A 14,383-nucleotide genomic window follows, 5' to 3' on the forward strand; every position below is an offset into this window, starting at 1 on the left:
TCTAATTTTTAGGATTTTCTCAGTAAAGAAGTTAGCAAATTCATTGCAGGCCCTGGTGGACTGGAGTTCTGAAGCCACGGACACAGGAGGATTTGTTAACCTGTCGACTGTGGAAAATAAGACACGGGCATTATTAATGTTTTTCTTAATGATCTCAGAGAAGAAAGATTCTCTTGCATTTTTCAGTTGTAAGTTATATCTGTAAAGTCTCTCTTTATAGATGTCATAGTGAACCTGGAGTCTATTTTTTCTCCACCTGCGTTCAGCTTTGCGACATTCCCTTTTTTCACTTCTAACTGATGGAGCATTTCTCCAAGGAGATTTATTCTTCTCGTAAAAAACCTTCACTTTAACTGGAGCAATGCAGTCAATGATGTCTGAGACTTTAGACTGAAAGTTATCTACTAGCTCATCTACTGAGTTGCAGCCCAAGGTTGAAGTAGCAAAGTAAGCTTGAATAAAATTTTCTGTGGCATTGTCCTTAAAGGTGCGTTTTCTTACGATGTCCCTTCGGCTAAATGAGTCACTGGTAATGATACATTCAAAGGTAACGGAGAAGTGATCGGATAGGGCAACATCAGTTATATTGACCTGTGAAATGTTTAGACCTTTAGTGATGATTAAGTCTAAAATATGCCCCTGCTTGTGTGTTGGCTGTTTAACATGCTGAGTTAAACCAAAGTTTCTAAGTGTGTCACACAGTTCTTTTTCAGAGACTTGATGCAACCTGCTGGGTTTCCTTAGAGAGGAAACTTTCTCACCAACCTGGAGGATTTGATTGAATTTGACTTTATAAAGAGCCTTGAGATGACATGTGTTGTGAATTGGCCCTATATAAATAAAATTTTATCAAATTGAATTGAAAAAAAAAATGAACTTTGTGTGTTTCTACATGCTTCAAATAGCCTGTGACTTTGTTGCTGGTAGACCAGAATTTACCCACTGTGGGACAATAAAGGATATTTCTACTGTATTTTAACCTCACACTACACAATGCAAATGTTCTGATGAAGTTTAAACACCCCTCAGCAAATTAAATACATGAATATTCTAGGACTGATTGGGGCCGTGAGCTTTCAGGCCAAAATGACCAGAAGAGTATGATGTATGGAAAAAAGAACGAGACCATTACACAGATGAAAACAGAAACTTTCTCTGTCCCTCCATATTTTAGACAGCTCATCTCTACAGTTATTTTAATTTTTAAAAATTAGAATATTTTTTCACATTTTACAAAAAGTTAAAGGTTGTAATTTAACCAGATATTAAATTACAAGAAATAAATGACTGAAATATTTCACTGTATCTGATATCTGAGTTCAACTTTTTGAAAATACCGGCGATTTATTCTCATTGAAACTCAGGTGAAATGTGTTTTTAGACGACATATGTGGCACTGCAGCATATGAAATGTGGCGTGAGATAGCAGCTTTAACTTGTATTAAATATTCAATGCATTTCTGGGTGAAGAAGGCAGCGCCTCATGGCAGCAGGCTAAGTCGACTGTAAACCCTTCATAAGCTGGACTGAAATGCAATTTCCCCCCTTGGGGCACAAATAAAGCACTTAAATTGGTGAAATAAAATAAAATAGGTCATTATACACACAGATGATGTCAGCAAAGATGGATTTGTAAATGTATTGTAAAAAAAAAAAAAGGCAGAAATATACTTTGAAATGTATATTTTCACGTTACATGTCAAATCTCACATTTAAGCAGCTTTTTATGGTTATATCTGTGCAGTATAGATATGAATTGTGTTTACATTAAGCTTAAAACTCAAACATGTCATTTTCAGTATTTTTCAAAGTACAGTTACATAATAACGGGATTCTTCTTTACTTGTGTTGACAAAGCTTGGAGCTCACATTGCTCCAAGCGTGATACCAGGAATGCTCCTGTGGAGATATACATCATTGCACTGGCATAACTGAACTCGCGTATAGGCATGTGCATAGACGCGTACAGTGTGTTTGTATGCACTGAGGACATCAATACATCAATGCTGTCACCGTGCGATGTGACAGGATCTTTGGTGGGACAGCAGTGGGAATGAGGCGGGGTTTACTTGGTATAAGGGGGTGTCCTTCAGAAACCGAAGCCTGCGTCTATCCTTTTAAAGGTAAAAAAACACTTTAGTACCCAGCTCTAATTACAAATCTCCGCCTTTCCTTTTCCCATTGGTAAGAACAGGTATGCTTATGTCTGTGTCTCTACCAGCCTAACATCTGCATGACGTTAAAGGTATATATGGGCAGCACTAAGCTGATGCAGAGTCTATCCAGAGGAAACTCATCATCATCATCATCATCAGAGAGACGAATCCTCTCTTAGTCATAGACAGGCTCCTGCAGAAACCTTAAGAAGTACATCCTCTGGGTCAAGATGCCGACCACCAACAGAATCATCTCCGAATCCTCGCTGAAAAAGTCAGACAGAGGTGAGCTTTCTTTCACTCATTTTGCACATGACAAAAAAAAAATCTATGTAGTAGATTTGACAGAATGACTGCGCATAAATATTAGGCAAAACATTTGGATAGTTTTGCATCATTAAAGTTTACTACATCTAACACGGCATAACATTTATTGTTGTAGTAACCTCCGTCTGCAGCAGTTCATTATGATCTGGAGCAGATCCTGGGTGAATGGGTCATTGGAGTTTATGTCTGCTTGGAAAGCACAGTAATTCAATTAGCGAATTCATGCCTGTCATTATGAGGGGGTGTATGGCAAGTTTACTGCCTGGCAGCAGAGGTCTGCAAGTGGCAGCGTCATTGGTATTAAAAAGATTTAACACCCTTTGCTGCGTGATAGTAACGCTCTGGGAGTACAGTAGACTATAATACAACTCTTAAATCAGCTTCATTATGGTCTGACTGCAGGATTTTATTTATTAATATATGTATCTACACAGCAAACCAGTATAACCTTATTTATCACAAATTATAGTTGTTTTTGGTTATCATACACTGCAAAAACAGATCTAAAAATAAGTAAAATATTCTTAAAGTTAGTGTATTTATCCTTGATTTGAGCAGGTAAATATTATCTGCCAATGGAATGAGTATTTTGACCCCTAAAATAAGATATTTAGACATCCTGCACTTGAAATAAGACGATGGAGATGAATTGTTCCTATTTTAAGTGCAAAAACCTTATTTCATTGGCAAATCATCTTATTTACCTGCTCAAATAAAGGACAAATACATTAATTTTAAAGAATATGTTACTTATTTCTAGTTCCGTTTTTGCAGTGTATTGACTCTAAATTTGGGAAAGTTAGGAAGAGGAAATACTTTGCTGCTCGGTATTTCCAGAATTTGGTCTGATCTGGAGTGATCTTTAAACTCGAGCAAGCAGGATATGGCTCACAGGGTGATGGGTATATAAATATATAGGGTTAGGGTTAATATATATATATATATATATATATATATATATATATATATATATATATATATATACAACAGGTCTTGCGTGATCAGAAGGTGTCATGAGAGTTGACGCAGCGGCAACATTTAATCTAGGTATTTAGGTTGGTGTCAGGTTGTAATGAGGCCAATGCAAAGCTGTTATTTTCATCACCTTGTGTTATATCCAGGCAGGTGTTCATTGACGGATAGATGTGACCCACATACTGCGCTGCACAATCAAAATCCTTTCCTGAACTGTTTTAAAGATGTGGGCATGAATGAGTTCAATGCCACTTTGAGCTCTCAATGATTTATCGTAGTCTAATAATCTTGCTGCATTCTTAAATTTCATACCAATAGTTTATCTTTCCAGGATTAACGATCGAAGGTGCTGCTTGAGATAGAGCTTGTGAGAAGGGTTAAAATTTGCCAGTTTTGAGCAGAAATTCCATGTTTCACTGTAATTGTGATAAACTGGTAATGGCTCGTATCAGTAAACTAGAAAAATGTAAGCACCGGCCTAAAATGAAGGTATAATCTTCGTCTAAAGTTCGCTCCTATTATGACAGCTTGTACTTATTTAGGGTGGCAGTTTTTGGAAAACCTCCCAGATACCTCCAGCTGTTATTTACGAAAAGCACACAGACGCCGGATCAGGTTGCCCAGTTTATCCGATTTGTACAAACAAATCCTATCAGTCATCTCGCCTGGTAATCTGCTCTGAGCTTGGCGAGAATTAATCCTGCCCTTAAAACATGTGAGGTATCTGGGAATTTTCCAGCACCTGGCTCAAATCTGCCGCAGGCTGACGTGTCGATCTGAAAGAAGCAGATGGTTTTCCAAGTATAGACTTTTTTTAAATCACTTGCTCAAACATACCTGAACTTGCTTTTAGAAGAATAAAGAACCTGAACTGAAGTGAATTAATGACCTGCTTATTTGTGTTTCTCAGTTTCTTCAGCAAATAAAACCAAAGCTGGAAACGCACTTACAGGTAAGTAGAGTGTTACGTACCGTATTATTAATGAGAGTATTAAGGTGCATGAATTTGTTTTTTATCCCTGTAATTCCTTTTTTTGTCATTTTTAGTGAAGGTCCCGGTCTACGAGCCAAATCTTCCCGAACCAAAATGCCGGGCCGATCTCACCAAACGTAAGAAGACCTTTTTTTAAAAGCTTAGGGAGGAACCCATGAAGCAGTTCAACCTGCTTTATTTCTGCACTGGATTTACATCACACACTGACCCAAATACATGCAAACACAACCATTTCCATCAAGTACAGCCGACGCCTTTCAATGAATAAAGAAACACGTTTTACTTTTTAATACGATTTAGTATTACTGTCAGAACAAATGTAGGAATTGTGTCAGACTGGCATTGGTTATAAGTGATGCTGCATGTTGTCAAACACAGTAAAATTAGGGTTTCCATTAATTCATGCATTCTGATTTAAAAAGCATTCATTGAAAATAAAGTATATTGGTCAATTGAAATGTACTGTACTGACTTGTAAAATATTTAAAAAAAAAGATACAAATATTTCCTTTAAAAACTGAGACATTATATTTGAATAGAAAAAAATATTCCAAAGATAGAACAATATACTATTTTAAGCAATCTTCGAGGATGAGAGGATAGGTTTCACCACCTCTGACATCCCTAGATTGTAATCCAGCAGCACAGCATGTTCTTTTTTTTCTACTGAACTCATTAGTACAACTTTCAGCAGACAGTATTTTTTCCTCCAGATGTGTACAAACAGTTGTGATTTTTTTTTACAATTTTGCTCTGGCTGTCCTTTTCACAACTGCACATAAACATGGGCAGCTGTTTGAGCAGCCGTACTGCCTTTGTGTCGAGGCTCCATTTTACTCTGGTTTGCACATTTAGCTCCAACAGATACCTTATAGACTATGCAAACTATTGTTCGTCATTTAGTAAATGTTTGTTCATTGCTGTTGTTACAGACTGGATTGACCTTTCATTGGATGACAGAACAGCCAATAAGGCGCTGTGGATCACAGAAGGCGGGGCTAAAGTCGCCCGTATGACTGACAGCATCACTTGTCCTGTCTTGGACAGACCAGAGAGATTTGAGTCCACACCACAGGTAAAAGACGCAGATGGGATCATTGTTATTTATATCGCCAATAATCTGGTTTGCACACATTTTTACTTTTTTAAGCAGATTTGGTATTGCTTCTGTTTCATGATATTTCCTAGAAAGTCTGCTGATGTTCTTGTTTGCTCTCCGACAGGTTCTTTGCAAAGAGGGCATCCTGGGTTTCCGAGGCTACTGGGAGGTGGAATCCTCTGGATGGGTCGTGATCGGTGCTGCGTCTGAACAGGCGCCAAGGAGGAACCGGGAAGGGCCCTGTGGCTTTGGAGAGAACGAGGAATCCTGGGGCCTTGAATGGAGCGGCTCCTGCTATCAAGTCTGGCAGAATGGGCAAAAGAAAGAGATCGAGGGGGTTCCTCATCACTCCACAATAGGCGTATATGTTGATCAGCCTGCTGGTTTACTCAGCTTCTATGCCGTCAAAGAGGTAGAAGAGGGAGAGGAAGGTACGGCCAGTAAGGAGGTTAAACTTTTGCACCAGATCAAGAGCTCCTTTGAACAGAAATTGCTGCCAGGTTTCTGGGTGGGGAACCACTCTTACTGTCTGATCCTAAAAAAGGAGGAATAGAGGACCAGACTGACATTAGATAACCAGATGTAATGAGGAATAAAACTGAATTCTGCTGCATGAATCCTATGGAGATGTATAGCAAGTAGGAAGACAGCTTAAGCAAATACAGCACAACTCGGCCCACCAATAAGGACATTTAATATGCGTGGTCCAAATGCACATTAAAGCAAATAGAATATATATGATAGCCTACATATATATTTATATAATTGCCACTGTATATAAATTGTCTTTGAGGGACGCTTCCAGTTGAAGCCAGTTGTTGTCATTGCAGCAGTTCTTTATACCAGTTGCATACTGGTATAAAGAGCATAAAAGTAGAAATTTTGTAAAGATTTTGGAGATAAAAATGCTTTTAATCTCTGAAAGTATTGAGAGGCCTTTTTGAAGTTTGTAATGACGATGCACATGTAGTGTCGTCAGAGAGCGCACACAGCACTTCCTCTCTCCTGCAGCATTTCATAGTGTGGTAAGTGTGGTGGCTGCACCATATCTTTTAAAACAAGACAAATGCATTAGTAATGCAGAAAGTGGTTGGACCATAGTTTATTGGCTGAGTCTTTCCCAAAACTAGTAGAAAGACAACTCAGTGTTGGATCATTGGTACCCCTGACCGCATCAAAGGAGCCACACAAGCAATATATGACATTATTATGCAATAAGAAACTTTATGGGATTTTTTTAACCACTCCATGTTTGTACAAATATAATTGTATCATATTACTTTATGTGTTTTTATTTTCCCTATATTGTCTGCAAAGAATGTATACAGTTATGTTAAGGATGTTAAACAGACAAATGTTTGAATAAATTAAATACCAGCAAAGAACTTTTGTTTTTTGGTTACTCTGAATATTAACACAGTCACTGGAAATTTTGCAAAAATGGGCATGTTTATTTAAAATGGGACAATGCATATTCACAGACATGCTCACAAGGTTCAACATGTAAATATGCCAAATTTAGCCATACAGGCTAATTTTGATCTGCAGTCCCATGGCAGTTTGATGTAGAAGCATGGAAAGACAAGACATAAACACAACATACATACAACAAGGCATGTTAAAATGAAGGATAGCTTCCTATTTTCCAGGTACGATTTTAACCACTGGATTTCAATTGGTAAAAAATTATACAATTTATTGATTAGAATGTCATATTTGACAGTATCAAACACTTTTTTGAAATTGAGGAAAACAGCCCCCTCTACATCCCCTTTATCACGTTTGGATCTGATGTTTTCCAGTAATAAATTATTTGTGGTCTTGATGAAATAGTCTTCCTAAAGCCAAACGTCATGGGATGCAATGAATTTTCTATAGAATTCAAGTATAGTTATTTGTTCAAATACACATTTTTCAATGACTTTAGACAATGCCGGTATAATACTAATGGGTCTGTAATTGGACACATCTAAACAGTTACCTGCTTTAAAAATTGTTGTCATTGCAGCAGTTTTCCAAGCACTGGGAAACATTCCTGTACTGACCAGTTGATAATTTTGCAGATGACTGCAATACAAATATGTTCATACTTAGCAAACATTTAACTTATTTGTCTGGAGGAAAGCTGCAACCTCTGCATGCCTTCAGATCCCCCTTACCTCCTAAACTCAACACTAACACTGAAAAGCTTGACCGATGTTCACCCTTGCTTTGCTTTTTGTTTTGGTGCGTTTGAATCTGAGAAATGTAACGGCAAGAAGAAGCCATTTCTTAGTGCTATCACAAAGCTACTGCAATCTAACATCGCCTGAGATCCGTCTCACGAAACTTCAACGTACTATTCCTATGTGGCTCAAAAGGGCACGTGATTTTGCAATGCACTGTGGGATTCCGTCGCCATTTTCTGGGGCAATGGCTTTTGTTTACATTGCTGATTTGGATGCTAAGCTGTGAGAGTTAGAGATGGAAAGTGCTTGAAAAATGGAACATACTGTGTAAAAAAGCATGACAAGCTTTGACAAAACTCACACACATTAGCTCTGATTCAAACTTATCAGTCTGAAAATGCCCTGAACACACGCATGTATCGAGATATGGTGTTGAAAGTGAGGTTTTGGTCAACTCACAGCCGCTATCCAGAGTCCATCATGAGAAGAAGAAGAAGGACTCAGTAGAAAGAAATAAGACCAGAGTGGATTTGGGAGATTTTTAAGACGCAATCTCCCTGAAGAGCGGAGGAGCAAGGTAAGCCATTCTTATGAAAATATTATCCATACCTCTCGATAGAAATGTAATCAAAATGCAAGTAAACGCAGTAGTTTTGCTTAAATGTTTACTTTTCCATAGGCGAAGGGAGCTACTTTTTTTTTTTTTCCTGGGGAAATGAAAAAAAATTACCTACTGTTCTACTGAATAATCTGGGGAGGGTCACCAGAACTTGGAGATGCAATAGGTTGGTCGGTCTTCAACCTCACCTCATTGTCACTTTTTTGCGAGGAATTTTGGGACGGTTGGTCTCTATTAAGTAGTTGAGTTAATGGCCGCCATCTGGCTTTCTGATAGTTCTGCGGTACTACCGGCAGATGGCGCCACACCTGTTTATGTCTGATAATCGTGCCCAGTGTTTAAAAAGGATAATCAAAGCATTATAAGGACAGACGCTGGGTGCATATGGCCTTATTTTAATCATAGTCACCTGGTTTTTGGTCTTTTTGTATAGGTGTATAACGTGCCTATGCTCCTTTAAAACACTCAATGGCAGCCATCACAGCCATGGCTGGTGCAAGCATTGCCTTTCCACACAGAGGCAAGTGGGTTTGGATAGCTTTTTAATTTGATAAATGAAATATTCAATTGAAAACAGCTTATTGTGTGTATCCAAGTTATCTTGGTCAGACATTAAAATGTATTTGATGATCTGAAACTGAAAGCATACAAATCTAAAAGGGGCTAAATACCTTTTTTACATCACCGTAGGTATGAGTGGCCAGTAGAACGCAGGCTGCTTATTATGTTCCCACATAAATATCTCTCTGTTCACGCAGTCTTGATTCCTGTACAGAACCAGCAACTGGTGAGAACATTGATCAAACAAGTTTCTTCATCCTGCCTCCAGTGAAGTTGTGAAAGTATCTTCTTGTTCTTTTCAACAGACTCCTAATGTTTCATTGGGGTCGGATGTCCACATTAGTCTTCCTCTGCATGTCAAGTGAGGCATGCACCCCCCCCCCCACCCAACCCAACTGAGGTTGAGCCATCTTTCCACAAACGCAACACCTCTTTGAGGCACCCCTAAAGCCCCTACCTCAGCTTTCCTGAGGATCTGAAGTAAATCAGAACACAAACAATTTACATCGTCTCTCTGGATGAATTAGTCTGGACTATTTGAACATAAAGCTTGAGATGCAGAGGAAGCCACGTTCTACAACCATCCTTCCTGACAGCAGCAACCCAGGTATGACCTTGGATTAATTACAGCAGTGCAAAAAAGCATAGGAGAGTCAGATTTGAGGATGTTGCTATAAGTTTTTCTGAAGATCAGATATAGCCAGAAAAAAAGGTCTTGAGCTTCCTTTGTGTCACGTACATGTGCCGTGTACTGTGTTCATGTTTTAAGGCTTTATTTAGCCCAGAGGTGTCAAACAAATTTCTATATGGGGCCACTTTGGCATAATGAAGTCATTAAAAGGGCCGCTTGCATGTGTAGAGATGATACTTTTCATTTCATAATTTCATTCCAGTTCACACAGTAGCATAAAAAATGCATAGTAACATAAAAGTAGCACTCTTAGGCCCAGTTTATACAGTTTATCTGCAAAAAATGTTGATATTGTGGTCAGTTACACTTACAGGAGGCACAGTTTTAGCCACTTTATACACTATAAAAGGATATATTCCTTTTTTTTTTTTTTTTTGGCTCTCGAGGCCCGGATAATTTACCTTGAAGGGCCAGATTTGGCCCGCGGGCCTTGAGTTTGACACCTGTGATTTAGCCCAACATTTGTGATCCTATAACAGGAATTGTATTTTTTTAATTTGCCATCTTCTCTTTTTAGGGAAATTAACCAAATCCAGAAAGAATGAAACAACAAATGAAGGTAAAAACAGAGATGAAAGTATTATCCGATTCTTTATGTTATTATCATCTCAGCTTGTGTTTTTTTTCTGTGCAGAGGGAGCTTTAAATTATTTGCCAGATATTCCAGTGCCAAGAAACAGAGCTGAGCTGATGAAGTGTAAGAGCCGTTCCACATTCAGAACTATTGGCTGCAAGTTTGAACGAACAACTTTGCAACTTTCTTCTCCTTCACCAGACTGGATTGATCTGACTTTGGATAATAAAACAGCCAACAAGATGTTGTGGATTTCCGATGGTGGCTCCAAGGTTTGTCGCCGAACTAAAGAGGTTTGTCCAGTGCTGGATGGACCTGATAGATATGAATATTCCCCACAGGTAAATCTGAAAAGTTTGATAATTGTAGCTTAAACCTGATTAGAAGAAAAAACACAACAGTTTTACACCTTTTTTCTTCTCTTTCATTAAGGTGTTGTGCAAAGAGAGCATTTGGAAGCGCAGGGCTTACTGGGAGGCTGAGTACTCGGGTTGGGTGGCGGTTGGAGCCACCTATGACCAAGCAGCAAGGAGAGCAGATTCTGGGCTGAGTGGTCTCGGAGAAAACGAGCAGTCGTGGGGTATGTGCTGGTCGGGAAGTTGTTACCAGATATGGTTCAACTGCAACCACGAAGACATCAACGATGTCCCTTTTTGCTCCACATTCGGCATGTACATCGACCAGCCGGCGGGGATCATAAACTTTTATATTGTTCCCGGCGAGGGCGCAGAGAAGGAGGCCAGGCTGTTGCATCAAGTCAGCATTATGACTGACCAAAAGATTCTGCCAGGTGTCTGGTTGGGAATTCAGTCCTCCTGCACCCTGCTGAGAAAAACAGAATGAATCACTGCAACTAAAGTTAACCCAGTGTGTATTTGTGGAGGCGCTCCAGACTGGAACTCTTATGAATTGACACAAAGTAGTGGATAATTATGAAGTGGAGGAAAATGGGTCTATGGTTTTCCAGTTTTTTACGAATAAAAACATAGAAAAATCTGGAATGCATTTATTTTCAGCCCCTTTTATACCGATGCCCACAAATCAAATGCTTTGAAGCTAACAGCCTAGAAATGAGCTATTTAGTGAGCAAGGTCAGCCTGTGTATAATTGAATCTTAACCACAGCTGTTCTGTGACGGCCTCAAAGGTTTGTTAGACAACATCAGTGGACAAACAGCATCAGGAAGACCAACTAACAAAGCAGACGGGTCAGGGAGAACATTGTGGACAACTTTAAAGCAGAGTCGGGTTCTGAGACAGGTTCTGTTCAATCCATCATCTGAAAATAAAAAAGAGTATGCCCCCACTGCAAGTATACCAAGACATGGCTGTCCACCTTAACTGGCCCACTGAAAAAATATGTCAAAATAAGTCAAACTTTCTTGAAATTAGTGCATTTATCCTTGATTTTAGCAGGTAAATAAGATTATCTGACAGCGGAGTTAGTACTTTGACCCCTAAACTAAGATAAGTAGATATACTGCACCTAAAAAATCTCATTCCATTGGCAAACGATCTTATTTACGTGCTCAAATCAAGGACAAATACTCTGATTTCAAGAAAATTTGATTTATTTTTAGTTTCATTTTTGCAGTGCCCAAGGTGACTGTGGAGGAGCTGCAGAGATCCACAGCTGAGGTGGAAGGACGAGGTGGCTGGACAACAAGACGTTTTGTGTTCCACAAATAGAGACAAACAAAGATGAGCAAGAATTGAAACTGTTAATAGAATGCCATAAGAAACCCTGTCAGCATGCGTCTTGGGCTCATCTGACCAGAGCAAACTCTTCCACGTGTTTGCTCTGGTCAGATGAGACCAAGATGAAAGTTCTTAGTCTACATTCGGGGCACAACGTCCAGAAGAAAACTGCACATTAATGTTAACACACCATCCCAGGGTGAAAGCTGGTGGAGGCAGCGTCGTGCTTTTGGGACTCTCATCTTCACCAGGACAGGGAAGCTGGTCAGAAATGATAGGAAGATGGAGGGAGATAAATGCAGGAAAATCCTGGAAGAAAACCTGTTGAAGGCAGCAAAATGTGTTAGACCTGGGTGGAGGTTCAACTTTCAGCAGAACAACAACCCTAAACATACAGCCAGAGATACTATGGATGATTTTAATCAAAGCAGATATCAATTAAAAGAGTGTTTGTCCTTGATTTGAGCAGGCAAGTTTAAATGATCTGCCAATGGAAAACTTTTTTTGCACTTAAAATAGGAACAACTCCTCTCCAACACCTTATTTGAATGCAGTGTATCATTCCCTTGGCAGATCATCTTACTTACCTGCTCAAATCAAGGACAAATATACTGATCTCAAGAATATTTTACTTACTGTTAGTTCCCTTTCTGCAATTTTACCTCAAGGAGTTTCTTCTAAGTAAAATCAAATTATTCCAAAAATATAAACAAAAACAGTCTCATTACCATTTTATGTTTTCCTATTCTGGCGGTCTGTTAGAGCAGCTTGACAGAGTTGAAAATATATATTTTTTAAAACGTTGTATACGGAACATGCATTTGCACAGAAGGAAAAAGTGCATAACCACCACCGTCAGGGTCAACAGGGGGAGTTTTTTGTATACCCGAGGTTCCTGCGTGGAGATCAGTTTCTTTCTTGGAGAAGTGGACTTCAACCGTTGCCTCTTTCACACCCGCTATGTAATCCAGGATTTACTGGGATTAAAGGTGTTGCACGGCGATGGGAGCGAAGCATTCACACGCCTGCAGGCAGAGAACATCACGCAGCCTCACTCAACACGCGGCGTGTAGATCCAGAGCAACAGACCACACAAGTCACGGCAGTATGTCAGACACTTTAACTGCTGTCAGTTGTCCCTCAGTACATTCTGAACAATGCAGGTCAATGTTTGGCTGAGACAGCGATCAAACACAAAGTCCCTTTGGTGTTTCAGACAGCCCTCCATTAATGGGCCAAGGTTGGGAAAGTTCATAATAATCTGCTTTTTCTAATAAATGTGGCATTTGTTTCTCTGCTCTTTTGTTTTAAGTTTTAACGGTAAACCTTTTATATTGTCTGTGTTAAACAACACAACAGATTGTATGTATTCTTTTTTTCCTTTTTTAGGCAGGCAGTGTTGTATAAGACCTCATAAAGACTTCATCAACACAGCACCAGGAGCAATTAATGTGAAATGTTCAGAGAGATGTGCAAGAAGAATGATTTTCAGTATAAATTTACAAGAAACCTATAAATTTGACAGAACTTGACAGCAAAAATTGGACTAAAAATAAGTAAAAAATGTCTTAGGATGAGTGTATTTGTCCTTGATTTTAGCAGGTAAATAAAATGATCTGTTAATGGAAGGTTTTTACACTCAAAATAGGAACAATTCATCTCCATCATCTTATTTCAAGTCCAGTATATCTAATTATCTTATTTTAGGAGACAAAATACCCATTCCATCAGCAGATAGTCTTATTTATCTGCTCAAATCAAGGACACAAATTTCAAAAATGTTTTACTTATTTTTGAGTTTCATTTTTGACGTGTTAATAATAGTTTTAGGCAATGTGAGGATATCCATCAGGCAAACTCAATTAGTTTGGGGTTGTACAGGGAAAAAAACATGGTTTAGTTTGAAATAACTATTTGGTTGATGAACAAAACTCTAAACTATTATGGTTTTTGAATAGAATACCCTGTGGTATTCTATTCCATATCCACTACGGTGGATAATGCAAAAAATATTACGCAAACGGAGCAGATTTCATTGCAATTTGTAAATCAACCATTTTATTTATTTTTTTATCTATGACTGCCAGTTTCCCTGGGCCTAAATTAAATGTGGCACAGAGGACCATTCCTCTCAACCGCTCTTCAAAATGGGAAAGACAAGAAAAAAACTACTATTCAAAGGAGTCAAAAATGTTCACAAGCTCTCCTGAATTTGTGGAAACCTACAGTCAGATATACTAAATATCCCGTTTAAAACACCTGTTACTGTGACAAACCAGGCGTGACGATGACCCGAGTTCATTTCGTTGGAATAGACAGTGAGGACGTAGATAACGGATGAGGAGGAACTGCAGCAAAGAGCAGGACCTTGGGTTCAGGTTTCTGTAGTAACCATTAAATTCAAGGTTTTTTACACATCTGGTAGGGACCCAGCGATAATCAAGGCCACCGTGAATAAATGAAAGTGAAGTGCACAGACAGAAAAGTAAATATTATGTGTACTTAGATAACTGCCGCATGTG

The 14,383-nt window shown here is 38.9% G+C and overlaps 2 protein-coding genes across 2 annotated transcripts; both read left to right on the top strand.

Moving 5' to 3' along the window:
• Window positions 1-2,164: 2,164 nt before the first annotated feature.
• LOC105926629 (stonustoxin subunit beta) lies at window positions 2,165-6,362 on the top strand. The gene is made up of 5 exons (XM_012863024.3): window positions 2,165-2,441; window positions 4,369-4,410; window positions 4,506-4,568; window positions 5,385-5,527; window positions 5,676-6,362. Exons 1-5 carry the CDS (start codon window positions 2,387-2,389, stop codon window positions 6,102-6,104), a joined length of 732 nt encoding a protein of 243 aa, XP_012718478.2. The 5' UTR covers window positions 2,165-2,386; the 3' UTR covers window positions 6,105-6,362.
• Window positions 6,363-9,313: 2,951 nt separating this feature from the next.
• LOC110368577 (tripartite motif-containing protein 16-like protein) lies at window positions 9,314-11,469 on the top strand. Its single transcript, XM_021316831.2, has 5 exons — window positions 9,314-9,506; window positions 10,108-10,149; window positions 10,225-10,287; window positions 10,366-10,505; window positions 10,597-11,469. The coding sequence occupies exons 1-5, from the start codon at window positions 9,455-9,457 to the stop codon at window positions 11,005-11,007; spliced, it is 708 nt and encodes a 235-aa protein (XP_021172506.2). The 5' UTR covers window positions 9,314-9,454; the 3' UTR covers window positions 11,008-11,469.
• Window positions 11,470-14,383: the final 2,914 nt, after the last annotated feature.

This window comes from Fundulus heteroclitus, chromosome 10, assembly GCF_011125445.2.
Source record: "Fundulus heteroclitus isolate FHET01 chromosome 10, MU-UCD_Fhet_4.1, whole genome shotgun sequence".
Lineage (NCBI taxonomy): Eukaryota > Metazoa > Chordata > Actinopteri > Cyprinodontiformes > Fundulidae > Fundulus > Fundulus heteroclitus.